The sequence below is a fragment of the Mangifera indica genome, chromosome 5 (assembly GCF_011075055.1).
Source record: "Mangifera indica cultivar Alphonso chromosome 5, CATAS_Mindica_2.1, whole genome shotgun sequence".
Lineage (NCBI taxonomy): Eukaryota > Viridiplantae > Streptophyta > Magnoliopsida > Sapindales > Anacardiaceae > Mangifera > Mangifera indica.
In genome coordinates this window covers 8,443,070-8,464,860 of record NC_058141.1, presented here as the reverse complement: position 1 = coordinate 8,464,860, position 21,791 = coordinate 8,443,070, and the positions used below count along the sequence as shown (strand labels likewise).

The following is a 21,791-nucleotide window of genomic DNA, read 5'->3' as shown; positions in this document are numbered from 1 at the left end:
AAATTTTGGCTATTAGGAGATCAGTTCAAGGTTAAAAATGTTAGGTACGCCCATACAAGTATAAAGCATGCTCTTGCATCTTGTGTTTCATGATAAAAATGTCATTTTTGCACACCAACGGAGAATTCTCCAAATCTAACGACAATATTAACCATTCCAACCATCTAAGACTATGAATTGAAACATTTTTGAGTTGGAATAATTAATGATCATACATGTTAAATTATATATTCTTCTTCTCTTTCAAAATTCTTTCCAAAGCTTACAACTCATTTATTTGAGAGAAACATTTATGCTTTATCTTTGTATTAGCCTTTGTAAGTCATTATTACTTAAAATTTTTTGTATTTGGTCTTTGTTGGATGAAATCTCAGATAAACTATTATATTGACACAATCTTGAATCAACTAGGGTACTTAGACAAAATCCTAGAGAATTATCGTAATGAGACGCTCTCTTTATAAGCGAAACTTCAAGCTGATTGCTTGAAGAAATGAAATGTAGAAGACTTGGAAGAGAAAGTTTCAAACTATTATAAATCTAGAACCTTTTTTTTCCTTTCTTTATTTTATGTGTATGTTTATGCTTGAGTGTATTATTGAAATTACTTGTATGATTATTTTTTATTAATTATTTGTATACAAGATTTAGTTTGTATTAAGTTTTAAATAGTCTTATTCACCTCACTTTAGGATTATTTTAGTCATTAGGGTGTTTTTAGAAACCATAAAAGGTAAATTAATTCAATGGGAAATATGCAAATACTGTAGTTACTATTTAACATGTTCCAGTTCGGATGACAAGGGTTATCTTTGCCATCAGATTTTTGTATATTTTAAACACATACCACACCACTTGAGAGGGCAGTAACAAATTATCTTCAATATATCACAATTGATTGACATATTCACTACAACAGGTAATTCAAGCGGTTTAGATGCTGGAGAAATGACAAACTTCACCTACAATCAACAAAAGATGCATGAGTATATAACTGGGTATGTTGTTACTTCTGACTAACCTTTTACATACACTGAAAATAAAATTTTAGAATGGATGATATAAAACAACATTCAACCAACATTTAGAAGAATTTTTATGTCTAACATCCTAAAAGTTATAAAGTAATGAAATTAAAAATTATGACAAAACTATGTGACTTTAATGATGTTATTTCTATTACTTCTTATTTATGAACTGTTTGTATTCAGGATATATAATACTTTTGTGTAATTGCTCATTATATTAATTCTAATTGATAGTTGTGCAAGAAAGTTGTTACATTTATATTACTAAAATATCATCATTTTGTTGTTACAATTTATCAAACATTACATAATATTTTTAATGTATATATAATTAACAACTCTATTTTTACAAGTACATTAAATAATGTCAAAAAAAATAATAAAGTAATTGAATTAATGATGAATCATTTAACTTCACTATTTGTTGGAAGATTATTTCATATTAGGTATGCATGTTTTACCATGAATTTAACAGCTTAAAATAATTTGAGTTTAGCAAAAAATTATATAAGAACAATTAGATATGTTATCACTTATATTTAGTTATCTCCATCACACATACAAACATATAATGAAATGTATAAACAAATAGGGTTGGGACGTAAAAAATTAAAAACTAATGTTAGAATTATGTGAAATTGGACATATCTCAAGTTAAAAGTATGTGAAGAATATGAAATAACTATAATATAATTTTTCAATATGCAACTAAAAGATTTTGAGAAACCAATTTTTTTTAACCAAGTATGATCAGGACATGACTAGTGATCTAATGAACATGTTAGAGTATCTAAAAACGATCACTGATAAATGTTAAGGTGTGTATTATCTCACTACCTATTTAATTTTATATTTTTTGGCATAAATTAGTTTTATTTTTTAAGAATATAGATATCATAATGTTTTTAGTGAAATTGCAAGACAAATGAAGGAATAATTTAAAAAATAATGGCAAGAAACACCTTTAATATTTGTTGCAACCACCATTCTAAACCTTAAGACATAATTATTAGGAGTACAAAATTTACTAGAAGCTATAAGTGATAATTTGAACATATGATATTCAAGAATTTTTACTTGAAATGTATAATATTTATGAAAAGAAATATGGAAGGACGTCATAAACTTCTGATCGACAAGTAAGTTCAAGTGGTTCATTTAGAGACAAGTCATGTTTATGGTTCATCTTGCACAAAGGTAAGCAATAGGCAGGTCAAATTTCAAATTATAATTAGTTTTATAATTATATTAATTTTGATAATTATCCAAAAATTAGGAATCAAGAAGGTGACTAAAAATTTTACTAAAAAAACTTCACTTCTTGATAACTTCAAACTTTCTTCAATCTCTCAATCTCAAACTCTTTTAATAAAATTTTAGTTATGTTTAACAACTTAGTTTTCATTTTGTTTTGATAATTTTTTTTTCCCTTTTGAATACTTTGATAATGCAAAACCTAATATGTTTTAAACGAAAAAAAGTGTTCAATTGATTGGGATAAAGTCATTTTTGTAGTCTCAGATAGGAAAAAATAAGCACAATGTAAACACTATAAGAGAGACATTGTAGGAATAAGTAATAGTGAAATCAAACATTTCGTTCTCATGCATCACTACAAAGATGTTCTAGTTTGAAAAATCCAAATGGAGTAACAGATAAAGCAAAAAAGGATAGTGTCACTTTTGGTATTTGCTTTATCTACTACTTTACTTGAATTTTTCAAACTAGAACATCTTTTAATGATGTATGTGAATAAGAAGTTTGATTTTTCTCTTATTTATTCTTATAAGGTATTTCTTACCGTGTTTACATTATAGCCATTTTTTTCATTTAAGATTACAAAAATGACTTCATCCTAATCATTTCAACACCTTTTTTCATTTAGAACATGTTAAGTTTCTTCACAATCAAAGTATTCAAAAGAAAAAAAATGACAAAAATAAAAAATTATGAAAACAAACGGAAATTAAGTTGCTAGACATAATTAAAAATTAATTGAGAGATTAAAGAAAGTGTAGAGAGATAGAGATTGGGAAATTAAGTTTTGGGAAGGGGGAGAGGGAAAGGGATAGGAGGTTGACGGAAAAGTTTATAAAAAAAAAATTTAACCAACCATTGCAAAATTTTTTATTTTTTTTCAATTTTTCTAGGCTCACTATAGTAACGAGTCATGCCGGATCAACTTGTGACCTAGCATGACCTGATACATAAAAAAATTTTATATAGAAAAAAATTTATATAACCAAAAAATAAAAAAAAATTTGTAAGCAACTAATATAGAATTTTTTATTTAAAAAATTTTCAAACTAGCTATAGTAGCAACTCATATTGAACCGGCTCGTGAGCCTAACTTTTAGGCTCAAGCATGACCCACTACAGTGATGGGTCATGCCAAATAAGAAGGGTTTGGGTTGGTGTGACTCGCAAGCCTACTTCTTGGCAATCTAGTAAAAAAGGTTGTGACCGAGAAAAACACAACTATTGTTAATAAATCATCAATTGCAAATATCGATAACCCAATCAACATCAAATAAGCTGAGAGATGAAGGTCATATTAACAATGAAAGGTAAGACCATGAAAAAGAGTGCCCTTAATGTGCTTGAAAATATACTTGATGACACGTATGTCTCATTGAGTCAGAGCAGACAATTGCTAAATGATATGATTCACAATAAATACAATATCAAGGTATATTAAGATAATGAACACCACCAACTATGTTGCAACAAAGTGTGGCATCAAGAAATGGTTTGTCATAAGCAAACTACGACATCTTGAAAGGGATAGAAGGCATGACACATGAAACACAAGTGTCATGCTAAAAGCACTATAGCAAACCCATCGTGTAGTGACGTTGAGAAAGGAGCAAAATCATGGGTTGTCAAAAAAGGTCCATTCCAAGGAAGAAATCGAGTGAACCTAAGTTTTGACAAGAAAAGTAAGAACACAAGGCATATATACAATTCACAACATTTGATAGATTAGAACTAGTAATAACCAAATGACACCTCGACAAATGATACATTGGTTGAAAATATTCTATACGTATTGAGGATGTATTATTAAATGAGAGCCACTTGTGAGGTCTCCATTTACGAATCCTCTTTGGCAAAGACAAAGATCAAAGAAATGTTAGATGATGGTTATGTTTAAGCCTAAAAGAGAAATGATTTTTAAGGGGATTGAATCATCTAGTGCATTGTCTAATAGCACATAAGAAATGTTCTTTGATTATTATAATATTGCCGATGATATAGATAATAGAGAGGTCATCGTCATGAGTAAATAGTCAAAGATCAATTATTGGTCCACGCTATTGATCTTTATTGTGTGGTTGAGCAACACAGTAAGTATACATTCCTTATGTATATTATTTTATAAGGGTTTATGTTTATTGTTGTTAATGTTGTTTCCCATTATGTGCAACACATGAATGCATACATAAAGATATTGAGGTGTCCCCAATACAAGTGTCTAGAGACAAAGCCACAATTGGATAACCATGGACTTCATGTTCATAGTGTTCTTGTCGCACAAGGTGAGGTAATAGATTTTTGTCTAACATCTATATGGATTTGATATTTAAATTCAAAGCCAAACAGTAATTTCAATTGTGGAGTATAGTTGAAAAAGTAACGTTACTTGTATGTTAACAGTGTTGATGTGTATGACAAGTTTCCATGCCAATTAACTTCAACAATAACCATTAGGTGTGTGGTAAAGTTGGTTTGCGATGTTGGTCTATCATAGTATATGACTTCATAAGTATTTATATGGGTGAAAAGGTCAAGTTTACCAAGCTTATAGAGTCATATGTCACCTACATTTCAAACATGATATCGCACTCTACAGATTGGAAAGATTCATACATATACATATTAGATTGATGTTACTCATAAGGCGAGACAACATCTTGCAATAAAGACCGAAATCAAGTCATTGCATAGTGTTCATGTTGAAAATCATGGAGCGTATGTGTTGCTGCCAACTATTGCATATACGAAACGGTGACTCTATATGGATTAAGATTACAATGGCATTGGCATTTTATAGTGGCCATCTTCTTTGATATATACTGATACATATCCATGTATATAGTGTAGTCAATTATATAGTTATATTGATTTTTAGTTTCATAGATGCAAAGTTATAATGATATTTAAATAGATAAGTCTCGAATAACAAAGTTAAATACAATTTAACAACATAATTCACAAATTTAAAAGTAATATGACATTTTTTATCATACAAATACATTGGCCACCAAAATGTTAAAGCAATAAAACATGATATACCTTCTTATCTTGGAATATGCTAATATTCATACTCTCATTTTCGGTTTTGCCTTTCCTTTTGCATGCATCTAGTACTTCATGTCAATAACACATTTGGCCTCACACTAAGCAATTAATTGATAATTAACTTTGAAAGCTTCTCAAAAAACACGTTTGGCCTCACACTGGTAATATTTAACTGTCAAATAGTGTGCAGTGTGTTCTAGGTGAGCTACTTGCATGAAATTTCCAAATAGCATAGTCTTTCAAATGTTGACAGGTGAAAGCATTTACCCAACTGAGTTATTCCAGCCTACTTAGATCGATGATGGAAACTTCCTTATGATATTAGAGATACCAATAAGAACAATAAAGTTAACCACAATTTCACAACAAAATTAACAAATTTAAAAGCACATTATTATCACTTTAATAATAGTTGACAAGTATTGGAGAAGCTAGCATTAACAAAGGTGAGTCAATGCATCTCTTAAATTTTCAAAATAAAAACCCACAAGTTATATAAAATTATAATAACACGCTAAATAATGTAAATAATTTATAAGAAACATCAAAGACATTTGCAATTTTATTAAAGAAAAATATCAGTAATTATTAAATTCTTAATATTTATTATTATGTTGAAAATTCTAAATTATATCCTCCCCACTTGAATCCTTGGCAGAAGTTGAAAAGGGGGAAAGAATTCTTAAGGAGTGTTTGGTTCAAAGAATTTATTATTATCAAAATTAAAAGCTTATCTTAAATGATAGATTATCTTAAAGACTAATGAATATAAATTGATAATTTATTTGAACAAATTTGTATGTATACAAAATTACTGTGTTTGGTTGGTAATAATAAAATAATATTGAGATATTATTTTATTTAAAAATCCTTAATATGTAAAACTAAATTTATAAGTATAGGTAAAATTGTAACAAAACTAAGGTTATTTTGTTAATATTTTAATATTTAAGGAAAAGATAATAATTGAATTACCGTTATATTACTTATCATGTGAACTTGATAATAAAAGATAAATGTAATATTTTATTATTTAACAAACCAAATATAAATAATATCAATAATAAAAAATAAATTATCAAAATAATCTCTTATACCTCTAAACCAAACTTACCTTTAATATCTTAAGATTATAATGTTACTAAAAGTATTAAAAAAATAACTAATACAAAAATTGTACTTTTTTCCCAACTGAGTTTTCATTGAAAAAACAGGTTGAGATGTAAATAAAAACATCCATTTACATTGATTGTAAGATGGTGTATCCTCTTGGAAAGTTCTTTTTCCATTAAAGACTTTGACTTTGTCGTGAATCAAATAAAACATATAAGAATTAAGGATCATAACATAGAAGGAGTTTTACAAATTATTTAAAAAATGAACAATTTAATTGAATATTTAATAATAATATGAAATTTGTAATTATAAAATCATGTAAGAGGAGGATATCTTCAGTCGGAGGGAGTACAATACAACCATCCATGAATACTTATTTTGGAAGCCCAAAAAATGGGCCGTGGGTCGTAGGATACCCTGCCCCACCCACCCTAAAGTATAAATACTATGCGTCAACTTTAGGCTTAATTTTGATGATAAAACGTTGAAGCCGGGTAGACCCACTTCTGTGTCGGACTCTCCTTCGCTCTGCTGTGCAGTTGGAGCTTCAATAAGGTACAATTCTACATGTAATCATAATTTCCCATTTGAATTTTCTTTGTTCTATTCTGAAATACTCATGTGATTTACTTTCTTATTCAATCACAATAAATAATCAATCTTTTCGTAATCATATCATACTTAAACAATGAACTGGTTATGTGCTGAATTGAATTTGCTGATTTCATTGATGAGGCAATCATTTAAATCAGTTATAATTTTGGTCCAAAGAAAAACAGTTAAGTTAATTCCAAACACCATTGGAACTATGGTATGCCATTAAATCTTTTGTTTTAGTGAAGTAATTAGGTGAAGTGCAAATGTCGGACACAAACGTTGAGGGTTTGAAGGAGGAAGAGGTGGCAGCTGATTCTGATTCTCTTCAAAAACAAATGAATGAGGACAAGTGTGTGCAACAAGAAGACGATGAAAACCACACCATGCCTTCGCCCCATCAGGAGGTATATTTGCTTTTGGATTTTCGTTGCCTGAACCTCCTTTAGTGCTTTCTTTAATTCTGAATATGTGATGCAGGAGGAAATTATCAAAATAAGGTATGGAGGAATACTACCAAAGAAACCTCCATTAATTTCCAAGGTAACAACTGTATTTTGTTTTTCACTTCATCTCCTTCCTCAAGTGGACCTATAAACATCTCCATCTCTACCAGGATCATGAGCGTGCTTTCTTTGACTCTGCTGATTGGGCATTAGGAAAGGTACTGATTTGAATTTGCTCAGTATTATTTCATTAATCTGGAATACACAAATTCTACTACCTCTTTGAAATATACGTTCATAAACAGCAAGGAGCACAGAAGCCTAAAGGACCTCTTGAAGCTCTACGCCCTAAACTGCAGGTACCTGAATAATTATTGCAATATGAATAACACCTAAAACAAGGAGTATTAGTTTTAATGTTACTTTAATTTCAGCCCACGCCCCAGCAGCAGGTGCGCTCAAGGCGCTCAGCTTACGCTCCTGCAGGCGAAGAGGAAGGTACGATGGTGGATTTTACTTGCAGCTTTTCCTATGCTTGTCAAATAACATTTTGTTATTCTTGCTTACATTTTACAGGAGAGAGAGGTGGTGCGGACAACAGTATTTCTTCAGAAGAGGATCAAAGCTGTGCAACAGAGTGCTGCCAAAAAAATAACACTGCTTCTGATGAAAACACTTCCCACTAATGGCTGTCATCAAACCATTTCATGAATAATTGAGTGCCGGCAATGTTGCAACAATCAACCATCTGTGTGTCTACACTAAACATACAGAGTTTGTGTAGCATAAATATTGCTTTTACACTACACTGTTGCATCTACATCTTGATATTGGTTAAAATTTTGTATTCCTTCCCTCTCCATATTTGAGACCTACCCACATTAGAGCTACCAAATGATGGGTGATCAAAACTCGTCAAAACACTTTTTATGTATTTCAATGCATTAAAGTTGTTGGCTAGGCTCAAGCTAGCAAATCTATAAGCGAATATGAAGCTGGGCACAAATACACATAACTGACTGGTATTGAGCAGGTACTGGGGAACATATAAAATAAAAACACATTATGCTATAAAGCAATTTTTGAAAGGAACGTGGACTTAAGGTTGGCTTGGCTCATAAATCAGTCGACCTTTCACCAATTTGTTACTCACAAATTGATGAAAAACTCACCATAAACCAAGTAATTGCATTTTTGAGCTATATATTACCAAAATGGTGAACATATTTTCCCACTGGTAAACCCTAGGGTACATAAACAAAGAAGAAACAAAAATAGATGTTAAGGTCGATTCTTGTTCACTAGATTGTTTAAAGACTGTTAAAGAAACTTCATAAATTTACTATTGTCGGTAATCAGAAAACTTCAGCCACATCTAAAACAAAACACAAGGACACAACAACAAAAGGATTTCTAATCACACTTAGCCATAACATATGGTACTTTTCCAATTGAAACTAGAAAAAAGATGCTGATAAGAACAAAAAACTTAAAATTTCTCTTTCACTTGCTAAAAACTATATCAAAATTCAAAAATTGTATTTCCCATATAAAGGACTTATTTTCCTTCAACAAAGAAGGATGTAAACAGCTAACTTATTTAGAATTAAAAAATAGGCACATTCAAAAAGTGAACCTATATTTACCTATGCACATTTGACAACACCAGCTAAATGATGTTTAATTGTGTGCACATGATCACAGGTGAGCATGTCCAAGAAAGAGAAATTAATCCTGTACATTTAGGTGTGCATTGCAGAGAGCAAGTGTGGAAAAAAAAAGGGGAAAAAAGATTTAATAATAGTTCCACTGCTAGTTTTTTTTACTATTTACTGAATTCAATTGGTCTCAGCCACGCATTTCTATATACCCTGATATTGTATTACAGCTTATTTCACAAGTGTGAATAAATGACAATTGATGCAACAATTTAACCTTATAAATACTAGCCACAGAACAACTTACCTGCTAATCCTGAAGAAATCAATGATGCATCAGACCTGCCAAATTAATAGCACAAAACTAAAAATGCTTCACACAATCCCAATTGTTGATAATACATGATGATTCAATACAGAAAGTGAACCTACCCCTTGAACCGAGTTTTTTTTTTCTTTACCACCCCAACAATCTGTGTATCAATCCAACCAGGAGTTTCTATCACTAGCTTGCATCGATGGTTTCCCCTCTTAACACGGCCTCCAAAACTAACCTGAACAGAATTTTAATTGAAAACGCCTGACTTTAAAGCAATTTTGAGTTTCATAACATTCTCATACCATTATTTCCAACCCATATTCAAGCACACTACCTGTAAACTAACACCATAATTAAAAAATCAAATTCTGTATATCTAAGGAAATAACTAGTAGAGAAGTTTCCTCTTTTGCTTGAGGAAAAAAAGGGTCTCTTTTGCTTTCCATGTCAACTCCAAGAAAAAGAAACAGTTATATGGGGGCTACACAAACAGAACTGAAATAAATGGAGCAGATGAAACCAAAATAAAAAACTTACAACGTGATGGTACAGTAACATTTTAGAAGCAAAATTGAAGTTTAAAGATCTAGAGCCACAATCATGTTATCCACACTTCCATTAGAAAACACGATAGCAATTTCAACATTGAAGCTGAAAAACCCTCATAAATCCAGGGAAACAAAGACATAGCAAACAATCATGCAAGTTTTACAGGGGAATACATATTGTGCTACGACATTCAAGTCACTCAGCTAGAATAAACCATTGGGAGGCAGAATGAACCCAATAATTGTTAGAGTCAAGGCTACAAAAGTTTGTACAGTGAACTGCACCATCCAATAATGGTGGCACCCTAAACAAAGCATCAAGGGTCTGGAGCATAATTTAGTCAAACCCTGTGCAGCTGATCTTCTGGTCTAGGCAGGAGGCTTCATCAAAAAGGGCAAAGGGCTGACTTCAGGATTGTAGATCACGACTGTATATGGGAGAGGGAAGGCAACAAAGGGAATAAGGTGTGTTAGATACTACTAGGTGGACAACAGCAGGCTAGGGTAAAGACGCCATCAGCTAATTGCAGTGTCTCCTTCACTGGCTAAAAATATCAAAACAAAAATTCTTTATTAAAATCCAAAAGAGATCAAAAGAGAAGAAAACAAAAAAATCTACCTGCAGGGCTCACAATCGGGTATTAATGCCCATGATTTTTTCTTTGAGAGGTTGAATTCTGACCAGATAACCTAACAACAGAAGCTTAGAATCAGGCCTGAATAAGATTATCAAAGATGAAAAATAACACATTTATTAGCAAACAGAAAAAATATTTGGTAGGTCTTCCCTATGTAAAAGGAAAAACTCTATGATTTAAAGGAAAAAGAGTAAATCGTACCCACGACTTGAAGAGTGACCACCATACGCGCCATAAACATTTTCGCTGCCACTCTAAAAAATGGCAATGACGTTAAACTTTTCAGAAAAAAATTAAGCACAAAATGGCATGGAAATTAATCACTTGGCTCATGAAGAATATGACTACACCAATAACATCTTTCCTTTAATGTAGCAATTAAAATAAAAAACAAATAAAAAGCAAAATTTGGTATGTATATAAAGATAATCTATACCAGTGAACCACCATAACTTCCATAATTGTCACGAGAGGGAGCATCACCAGATGCATATGAATAACCATGTCCACGTGACTGACTATCACGATTTCCATATTTTGTACCATCTGACATGTCCACTGACATGGGGACATAAGGAAGTACTGGAGGATATCCAGCTAATCCTCCCTCCCTTTCAAATATATTAGCTCTCAAGCGCAAAGTTACTTGTGAAAGTGCATTACAAGCAACATCAAGACTCCCAGTGATCTGGTCAGCATAGAAAAACAGATATCATCTCATTAATTAAAAAAAATGCAGCAAATAAGCAACACAGAAGCGGTTGCCCATGTAAAGTTTGTGGGTATAAAATATATATTATGAATGTGTGGATGTCACTATTAATTGTATTCATAAAAACATGCCAATCACCTGCACCATCTCCTCATCTTCATATGCAACTTTGGGAAGGTTTTCATCTGAAAGAATTCGAATGGTTGCCCTAGTAGCACTCCTCATCTCAGATATAATAGCTCCACCTCTACCAATAAGGCATCCAATCTGTGAGCTCGGAACTAGTATACGGGTGGTGATTACAGAATCGCCTGATTCCCTTTCTGCTTTCTCACTACATCGTGGTTGCAAGCGCAGCGCAGCAATAATGGTGGGAGATGGGTCTTCAAAGAACTGTAAAAGCACGTAGAATTACCAAAAGCACAGTATTACATATGAGAAACATAACTTGCTCATATATTGTCAGGAGAAGAAAAAAATGTGTCCTCACCTCCTTTGCTGATATAAATATAATACAATCATCTCCTTCAGCTCCTGAACTATCAACTTTAATGGATGCTCCAGACTCTTGTCTAATTTGTTTGATAATGCCTCCACCTTTTCCTATCACACCTCCAATATTTCCAGTAGGACACACCAAACGAAGAGAAAATTCCCTTGCAGAAGCTTCATCTCTTCGAGTTGAGTGATTCCCATAAGAACCGATGAGTGGGGCACTCAAGAACAAACCAGCAGATTGATAAATGTTAGCCGACGAGGACAGAAGCAGGTGCTGGGAACGTGATGGATTTTCATGAAGGCGAGACGCCACTTGAAGAAGAGCCTTCCTCACAACAGAAGGTTCACCAACTATCTGAACATCCCCAACCCAAACACCCCCATAAAGAAAAAGAAATTCAGTAGAAGAATCAATATCACTAGACAGTATCATCAATACTGACAAGTTCTGAGCAGATGTCACTGAAAGACCAAAAGTTAAGATAATAATTCAAAATTTAAATTGTTGAGTTCTACATTAAAAGAAAAGTCTGCAGTTAACAATTAAACTGCAATCACTGAAAATAACAGAACCAAGAGATTATGCTCATCAGACTTCCACAATCTCCTACCAATTCCTAACTAAAAGTAAAAAAAAAAAAAAAAAAGTTAAATATGCAATACAACAAATCACAATAAACTTGCCATTGAGTATGTGGCACTTGCAAACAAACTATTCAAGCAGACATACCGCAGAAAATACGATAATGTGAGTCCAAACACTTCCCTTCGGCAATTGTACCCGAAGTATAAACAGGATTTCAATCTTATATAAATTTCTTTGGTAAAGTTAATAAGATTTGAAAGAGATTAAAAGACGTAGAATAACAGTTCATGTAACAAAACCAACATCATAGAGTCAATAAAATATGCTACCTGTAGAAGCTCATCAAAATTCAAGGCACATGGGGGCAAATGTTCATCTTTCAAAACACGAATCTGAGCACGAGTTTCACTTCGTATGTTTTGAATAACTTGTCCACCTTTCCCAATAACACATCCAATCTGATCAGCTGGCACAAGCATCCGAATAGTAATTTGGTGGATATCATCAAAATCATCCTCAGCAGGAGCATCCTCCGCAACAATCCTGTCATGGACCTTGAAGAGAGCATCATGTGCTGGCGCAACATACTGTCCAGAATCTTCAAACAAATTGGTTTCCTCACCAGAACTATAAATAGTAATAATACGCTCATCACAGCCAGGGATTGTCTCACTAATCCTAATACTAGACTTAGTATCAGACCTCAATTGTTTGATGATTTCACCACCTCTACCAATAATACTCCCAATCTTTTTCAAAGGGCATAAGTAACGGTAAACAGTATCTTCCGAACCAATGCCATGCTGCTCAGTCTCATCACCAGGGTTCCTTCGCTTACTCCCTCCATTAGCCGCAGAATCCGATTGAAAATGAATCCTCTTACCATAATTATTGTGATTACTTTGCCCAGCCATCACAGATAGCCACTAAACTGTCAGATGCAAAGCACAAAAAATAAGTATTCAAATCAAAATAACAATTCATTGTAAAATTTGCCAGCATGTAAACAGATAATTAAAAACTGAAGCTATTCAAAACCAGAAGAATAATAAGAATTCATTCACAGAGCAAACTAAGTGCGAATAAGAGCGTGTAATTAGTGGTTTGATTGGAAAAATAAAGAGAAAAAGATAGATCTCAGAAGATTAATTAGGTCAAAAGGAATATAGAGGAGAGAGACGAACACGCAAAGAGGAACAGCGAAGTAATTCGTGTCGTTGAACTTGAGCTTTTACCGACTTTCGGAAACTGAAATTAAAATTTTTTTGAGATATATAATGTATCTATAAATGAAGCGATTAGTGCTTGCGACTAAAATATCTTGCAGACAGGTGTGCTTTGGATTCTATCTTATTTTAGGGTAGCCACTTGGTTAGACTTCGGCACACCGCCTTCATTTTTAATCTTATTGACTATCATCTCCCTTCATGTTTGCCTCAACTATAGTCCAAATAAAACTTATGTAAATAATTATTTTTTACCAGTAATGGAAACAAATCTTGTTAGGGTCGAGTAGAATTTTAAGAAAAGAAAGTCTTAATTTTTAATAAATAATATATAAATAATCTTTTTAGTTTTAAATTACCAAAAAATTAGATCCGATATATAGAGTCAAATTTATAAATAATAGTAAAATGTTTTTGAGTCATATAAGTTTTTTTATTTTATTATTAAAATTAAAAAATATCTAAATAATTTAAAAGATTATTGTATATAAATTATCATTTTTATAAATAATTATTGCATTTAATTGATAATAATAAAATAATAATAAACATTTTTTTACCTAAATATCTTGAAAAAGATTACCAAATATAAATTAATATTGTGTTTGGTTAGATTAAAATTTATAATATTTGAAAATATTTTTTCTTGTGTATTTTCTAAAATATTTCTCATATTAATAATATATTTGAAATTTTTTATGGAATCAAATCTCACAATTAACTAATCTCAAAATATACTACCAAAAATATATATAATTTTCCTTGCATTTTGTAAATATGTTTTTAAATAATATAAAGAAAGACAATAAAGCCACACTTTGGTATCACAATTGAAGCCACGATTTATATAATAAAATCTTATGTTGAACTTGAAATATGATGAATTTAGCATTGTCATATACATGCCTTAGTCTTTCTCATATTTATTTTGAATTGTTAAGGTGTTACTTGCAACCAAACATCAAAGAATTTAAAATTTACAATAGGCAAATGTCCTCCTAAATTTGACAATAAAAGTATAACATACACAAAAACATTTACATTGTGCAGCAAAAAAAAAAAAAAAAAAATATGAATAACAACCTTTTCCAAGGTGTTCTTAATCGCTTCTCCAGATTTTTCATTTCTATAGATTGTTTGAATGATCACAACAATATTTTGATCCAAGTTTGAAAAGAAGTACATACCTTTCTTTGTCTCCTTTATGAGGGTAACTAAGCTTGGCTCACCTTGTTTCACATGAAGTTGAAACACATTTACATTGTCATCAAACTTCTCTATCACAAGAAACTTTTCAACCTCGATATCCTAAAGCATATAGTCAAGAAGTCATAAAAAATTATGAACAAAAGGAAACAAAACTAAAACATGTATAATTTATTGATGTTAAAAAAACAAACCTTGTTTAATAGTTGTGGTATTAAAGTTGCTCAAGAGAATGCCCAAAAATGAGTGCAAGAAAAATTCTAAAATGATAATCAAACACACAGGGATTGCATTCAAAGCTAAAGTCCTAATCACAAAGTTTCCAATGATCCAAAACCAAGAACATATGGATTGGTGTACAAGTCATTACATAACAAAGATTACTAACCAACAAAAACATAACAAAATAAGGGAAGTATTTCCAATTAACAAACACACAATTAGCCAGATAAGGAAATTCCATGCACTTAATCAAGTCCCATTATGAAAAGCTACAAATTGGGTTGCCTTCCAACTCCTCCTTCAACTAATTCATTACCTCAATCATACTAGCCCACAAAATATAGACATCAAATGGAATTACATAACTAAAACCCATTTTATCTTCAACAAAAAAACATAACAAAAGATTATGGGTATCACCTAACCTTAGACAACATAGTTTCAATTATTTACATATTAAAGCTATTAGGATATCTACATCTTTAGAGATGATTGTTTTATGGATCAAAAGAGGGACGATACACATGACATTCAACTAGTTTCTTAATGACATACTCCTTGAAATCCATAGGCAATTCAAAGAAATAATTAATCTTGTGTTCTTCCTTAATAATATGCTCTCTAACATCAAGCAACTCCAGCATACTAAAGTTATCCAATTTTAATAAAGCATTAAACAATGTCATTCTTTTATTTTTTCCTTTAGTCTATTTTTTTGAAATAAGAGACAATCTTGTGTATTTCTTGTTCGACTACTATATAAAATTTTCCAAACTTACCAATTTCTTCAACTAATGCTAAGAAAATCCTTATCATTTCTCTTTCTCTTCTTGCTACTTACAATCTTCTAATTTGGACCAACATTCATTGTTTGACATTTTGCTCTAATTACATCTATTTTCTCTTGAACATTATTGTCACTATCAAGCTCAACATCAACTTCCACTGTATCATCATTATTGTCTAAATTCTTAGTATCGAGTTTTTCTACAACATTAGCTGTTGTCTCAACTCCTGCACCAATGGCTCTATCTTTTCCAAACACTATGACTAAGGAGTCATAATGTGGGAAGGGTTTGTGCCCTAGGATGAATCTACAAAAAATTAAACAACCAAAATTTAAAATAAGCCATAATAGAAATGTGAGAAAATATGTTTCAATAAAAAATATTTAATCTTACCCTAACCCAATCATCTAACACATCTTTTGAAAGTGGTAAAACATTTCTTTTCATCATTCCATCTAAAGCCATTTCCATTCTCAATCATCTCATTTTATGGCATTGTATTTTCTTTTTCATATTTTTACTTTAGATTTGATGTGAGGTGTAGCTTGTTAGGGTAAGTGTCCTAGAGCCAATCGAATTTGACATTTGTAGATATAGTTTTATAGTAATCGTTAATAAATGGATTTACTATTATTTAATTCATATGTTGCTTGTTTATATGATCATACAAATAACATACCCTTAAAATGGTAGAACTTGGACAAAGAGATTAGATAACTGATCATGAGAAACTTATGTACATATTAAGTGGTCATTATAGAAATATTCGTAATCTTGACATTGCAATGATAATGAGATTATCATGATGTTAAACGACCCCACCAAAAGTGGCAACAGTTCTCACATGTCAAAACTATTGTAGACAGTTTGTTATATCACATGAGTGCACATTATAGACGTGTTCATCAGACTGACTCGACTAGAGGATATTCATATGTATGGTTGTTTTAGTATTTATGGAATAAATCCTCTTAACATTGCGAGTGCATATAATCCTTTGACTTGAGGTCATCAGACTATCTTGTGTAAGGATCAGTATGATTTGAAACTATCCAACGTGCCATGACAGTGTATAGAAGATATTGGGAAGCTTACTTCATTACATTTATTGATGATTTTAGTAAATATGACTATGTATTTTTGATGAAATACAAGTCTAAATGTTTTGATAAATTCAAATAATTCAAGAATGAAGTAGAATAGCAAATTGGGAAACAAATTAAAGTCCTTTGAAGTGATGAATTAGGTGAATACTTTAATGTTGAATTCAGACAATACCTGAAGAAAAATGAGATAATATCTCAACTCACTTATCTTAGTACTTACAATATAATGGTGTATCTGAAATGAAAAATAGACTTTGATAGAAATGGTCAAGTCCATGATGAGTTTCAATGATTTACCTATGTCTTTTTGGGGCCATGTCCTAAAAACTATTGCCAGTATACTAAACTGTGTCCCATATAAATTTATGGATAAAACTCTATATGAGTTGTGGACTAGGTGAAAACCTAATCAAGATTACTTGAGGATTTGAGACTGTGAAGTTTATGTTAAAAAATTGATGTTGAACAAGTTGAATGCTAAGTCTAAAAAGTGTATCTTTATAGGGTACCCAAAGGTGACTAAGGGATGCTGCTTTTACCACCCGGAGAAGCAAAAAGTCTTTATTGCTTCTATTGACATGTTCTTTAAGAAGGAATTTATTTTTAGGAGAACTAGTGGGATGAGGGTGGAACTCAATGAAGTTTTTGAACCATAAAATACCATAGATGTTAGATAGGATGATGTGCCATCACAGATGGTTGATCATGGTGAGTAAGTTTCTCCACTCCAAAGGGAACAATCTCAACACACAAAAGAGCTACATAAATCTATGCAAGTACATCATAAGCCAGACAGATTTAATTTTCTCATGACTCAGCATGATGATGTATTGATCATCAATGATAATGAACTATAGACCTACGACAAGACTATTTTAAGTTTAGATTATGATAAATGGTTGAATGTCATGACATTTGAAATAGACTCTATGTATTAGAACCAAGTATAAACTTTAGTAGATGCATTTGAAAAGGTATAACCCTATAAGGTGTAAAAGGGTTTTCAAAAGGAAAACTGACATGGAAGGTAACGTTTATACCTATAAAGCGTAATTGGTTGCCAAATGTTTCATTTAAAAGTATGACATTGACTATGATGAAACCTTTTTGCCAATCACCATGCTTAAGTTTATTACGATTATACTTGCTAAAGTTGTATGTTATGACTATGAAATCTTTAATATGAATGTTAATACTGTCTTCTTGAATGGTAACCTTGTAAAGGACATCTATATAGTGAAACCTGATAGTTTCATTCTTATTGGACAAGTAGACAAAGTATATAAGTTGAAAAAGTCCATTTATAGACTTAAGTAGGTTTTAAGAAGCTAGAATATTCATTTTGATAAAGTAGTTCATGAGTATGGATTCATCAAAAACAAAGATGAACCCTATGTGTATAAAAAGGTCAGTAGAAATATGATTACATTTTTGGTATTATATGTCGATGACATCTTGATTATTAGAAATGACATATCAAACTTGCAATCGGTAAAAACTTGGTTATTCAAGTGTTTCTCCATGAAAGACTTAGAATAAGCAATTTACATTCTTGGGATTAAAATTTATTGAGATAAAAAGAGTAGACTGTTAGGCCTAAGTCAAAACCCATACATAGAAAAGGTATTGACTAAATTTTATATTGAAGAATCCAAGAAAAAGATATCTACCTATGTCCTATGTGTATATCTTTCAAAAGATATACGTCAAAGTACACAATTTGAAAGAGATAAGATGAGCAAGATCTCATATGCCTTAACTATAGGATCGATTATGTACGTCATGTTATATACAAGGATTGATGTCTTATACGCTTGAACATTTGTAGTAGATATCAATTTCATATAGGTAAAAAATACTGGATGGTTGTTAAAAACTTCTTGAAGTACCTGAGAATGACTAATGATGCGTTCTTGGTTTATGAAGAGGAATTTGAACTCACTGTTAGAGGTTACAGTGACGTTAGTTTCCAAACTGATTGTAGATGATTACAAATCTTAATCAACGTTTGTGTTTTATTTGAATGGTGGTACAGTTAGCTAGAAAAACTTCAAACAAAGTACAGTGGCTAATTTTATAACAAAGTCTAAGTGTATTACCTTCTCAATAGTGGTAAAAAAGGTTGTATAATACCGTTTAAGCTCTATTGCCACAACAATGAAGTGATTACTCAAGCAAATGAGTCATGGTCTCATCAGAGGTCTAAGCACATACTCAAACAATATCACTTGATTCGAGAAATTGTTTAACAAGGTAACATACAAATAGTAAGGATTGATATAGATGACAATTTGACTGACATATTGATAAATATTCTATCACAGTAGAAGCATGATAGACATATAATCGAATTTGACATTAAATATATAACTGATTAACTATAGTATAAGTGAGAGACTATTAAGGTAGGTACTATAAAGCCAATCGAATTTGATATTTGTGGATGTAGTTTTATATTAATCATTAATAAATGGATTTACTATTATTCAATTTATATGTTGCTTATTTATATGATCATATGAATAATGTGCCCTTATGGTAGAATTTAAACAAGAGAATCGGACGATTGATCATAAGAACCCTATATACATATTAAGTGATCATTTTAAAAACGTTTATAATCTTGACATTGTAATGAATAAGGGCACATGCAATGATGATGAGATTATCATTTTAGTAAGTAACCTTATTAAAAGTGGTCATAGTTCTCACATTTCAAAGCTGTTGTAGACAACTTGGTACAACATATGAGTGTATGTTATAGACGTATTCATCAGACGAACCCAACAAGAGAATGTCCATATAGATGGTTACTTCAGTGTCTATGAAATAAATCTTCTGAACATTGTAAGTGCATGTGATCCCTTAACTCGAGGTCGTCAGACCGTCTTCTGTAAGAATTGGTATGGTTTGATGTCATCCAATATGTCATTGTAATTGGAGTAACTATAAAAATAATAATCGACCATATCGTGAGACATATGGAGGTTATGATTGATTGATAAAAGATTTGTCACTGTTAAACATATGAGAAGATATCTCACATGAAAATATTGAATGACATTTATGACTGCTTGAATCTGTAACTATAGTGAGATGAGGTTGTAGCCTAATCCATACTAGTCATTAATGTGTATCAATTCATACTAAGAAACTACTAAGATAAACATATTTTTGTCTTAATCTCTAGAGATACTAGTGGACGAAATGATTGAATTGTATATAATTATGATGTTGTAAAAGTTCAATAGATGTCTCCTGACACTCTATTGTCCAGATGACTATGATGCTTTATTAGAGGTCAGTTTTGGTCTTTATTTGAATTCATCTCAAATCTGAACACTATTGACTTAATAAAGAGCTTATAGGTCACATGCATAAATGAGTTGAATCAAACTAAGACGGATGGATTATTTATTGACAATCTAAGTGTTTAGGATTGGTAGAGAGACCACAAATGGACTAGGTTTGCCCAATAGGTTAAAAGGACTCGATTTGACCATGTCTTGACCAAATGCCAGTCATGACTTAGTGGGAGAGATGTCAACCATGCAAATATATCATGTCGATCAGTACCAAGAAAAAAGAAAACAAGCTGATCAACACATACATATAATATTGATCGTGAAAGTTTTTCTTGGCCATACCAACTGGCACACATAGGTGATATGGGCCATACAAATGGCCTAATGGATCCTAAATGGACAAATTTTCATGCCAATCATGCATCTGTGTGTTGAAGGTGTCATACGCACTTGAATTCTAGTCGTGCTCAAATACCTGTATATATATATATATATATATATATATATATATATATATATATATATATATATATATATATATATATATATATATATCCTTATCTATTTTTTTGTGTAAATCAGATAAGGATACACAAAAGATAAAAACCCTAGCTATTGTTTTATATGTTTTCTTCTTCTACTATGAATGATTTTTCTAGTCAAGAGTCCTAATATTCTCTTTGCTTGGATTTCCTTTATTTTCATTTGTGCTCCATGTGGATACCAAGGTGTCACCTTGTGAGGGTTGGATAATATACTATCTCTAGCCACATGAAGTTTGAAGGAGTCATTAACGCATATATTAATTCTAAAATACCTTGTGAGTGTTTTGCATGTTTCATGATTATTATTGTTAAAATGGGTATCCTGACTAGGGTTTTCAGAATTTTTTTGTTTTAAAAAATTTCAAATTTCATTGTACTGTCGGTTATCAGTGCCTTAAAAATCCAACGTAGCTTTTAATCCACTTGATGGAAGTCTTTCCTTTATCTTCTCTAGTTACACTAGATTCCCAACTTTAAAAGTCCTATTATACGCGCTCCAATGTAAGCTTTCCTTTGAAATGAGGAGAAATTTAATTAATATTGCATCTCCGGGTTAGTAATTATTATATCTTTAGATGTTTTGATGATGATAACAATAGAAGTTAAAATGCCTAAAAATGGGGATATTAATTAAAATATACATATGTAGTCACCTTTTTTATACTATACATATATAACCCAAACTATAAATTATCTAAAATACCCTTAATATTTGTAGTTACTCAATCAACACATAAATCTCATTCATCCAGCCAACCCATAAAGCAAAATCATTTACCCAACCAAGGCAAAAAATTACTCATTCACCCACCCGACCAACCCATAAAGCAAATCATTCACCTTGCTAAGGCAAAACATTTTCACCAATTTTAAATTTTAAATTTTTTAAAAATTGGTTGGCTGGTCGGCCAGCTAATTTTCATATTTAAAAATTGGTTAGCCGGATGG

At 31.4% G+C, this 21,791-nt stretch overlaps 2 protein-coding genes across 9 annotated transcripts; one reads left to right on the top strand and one right to left on the bottom strand.

The window, feature by feature from the left end:
- Nucleotides 1-6,899: 6,899 nt before the first annotated feature.
- Nucleotides 6,900-8,337, top strand: LOC123215625. 3 transcript variants are annotated; one of them, XM_044635810.1, is made up of 7 exons: nt 6,900-7,001; nt 7,284-7,447; nt 7,521-7,583; nt 7,657-7,704; nt 7,792-7,845; nt 7,921-7,984; nt 8,063-8,337. In XM_044635810.1, exons 2-7 carry the CDS (start codon nt 7,307-7,309, stop codon nt 8,170-8,172), a joined length of 480 nt encoding a protein of 159 aa, XP_044491745.1. In that variant the 5' UTR covers nt 6,900-7,001; nt 7,284-7,306; the 3' UTR covers nt 8,173-8,337. The 3 variants fall into 3 exon arrangements, with proteins under 3 accessions (XP_044491745.1, XP_044491744.1, XP_044491743.1); XM_044635809.1 differs by having other exon boundaries at nt 7,289-7,447; nt 7,921-8,337; XM_044635808.1 differs by having other exon boundaries at nt 7,921-8,337.
- Nucleotides 7,709-13,807, bottom strand: LOC123215624 (RNA-binding KH domain-containing protein RCF3). Of its 6 annotated transcripts, none has more exons than XR_006502125.1 (10): nt 13,630-13,807; nt 12,775-13,376; nt 11,852-12,229; nt 11,500-11,754; nt 11,086-11,337; nt 10,851-10,903; nt 10,631-10,701; nt 9,577-9,698; nt 9,452-9,486; nt 7,709-8,175 (listed from the first exon to the last, which is right to left on the bottom strand). XR_006502125.1 is itself a non-coding variant. In XM_044635805.1 (8 exons), exons 2-7 carry the CDS (start codon nt 13,357-13,359, stop codon nt 10,653-10,655), a joined length of 1,572 nt encoding a protein of 523 aa, XP_044491740.1. In that variant the 5' UTR covers nt 13,360-13,376; nt 13,630-13,807; the 3' UTR covers nt 10,118-10,556; nt 10,631-10,652. The 6 variants fall into 6 exon arrangements, 3 of the variants coding, with proteins under 3 accessions (XP_044491740.1, XP_044491742.1, XP_044491741.1); XR_006502126.1 differs by having other exon boundaries at nt 7,709-8,126; XR_006502124.1 differs by lacking the exon at nt 7,709-8,175 and having other exon boundaries at nt 9,280-9,486.
- Nucleotides 13,808-21,791: the final 7,984 nt, after the last annotated feature.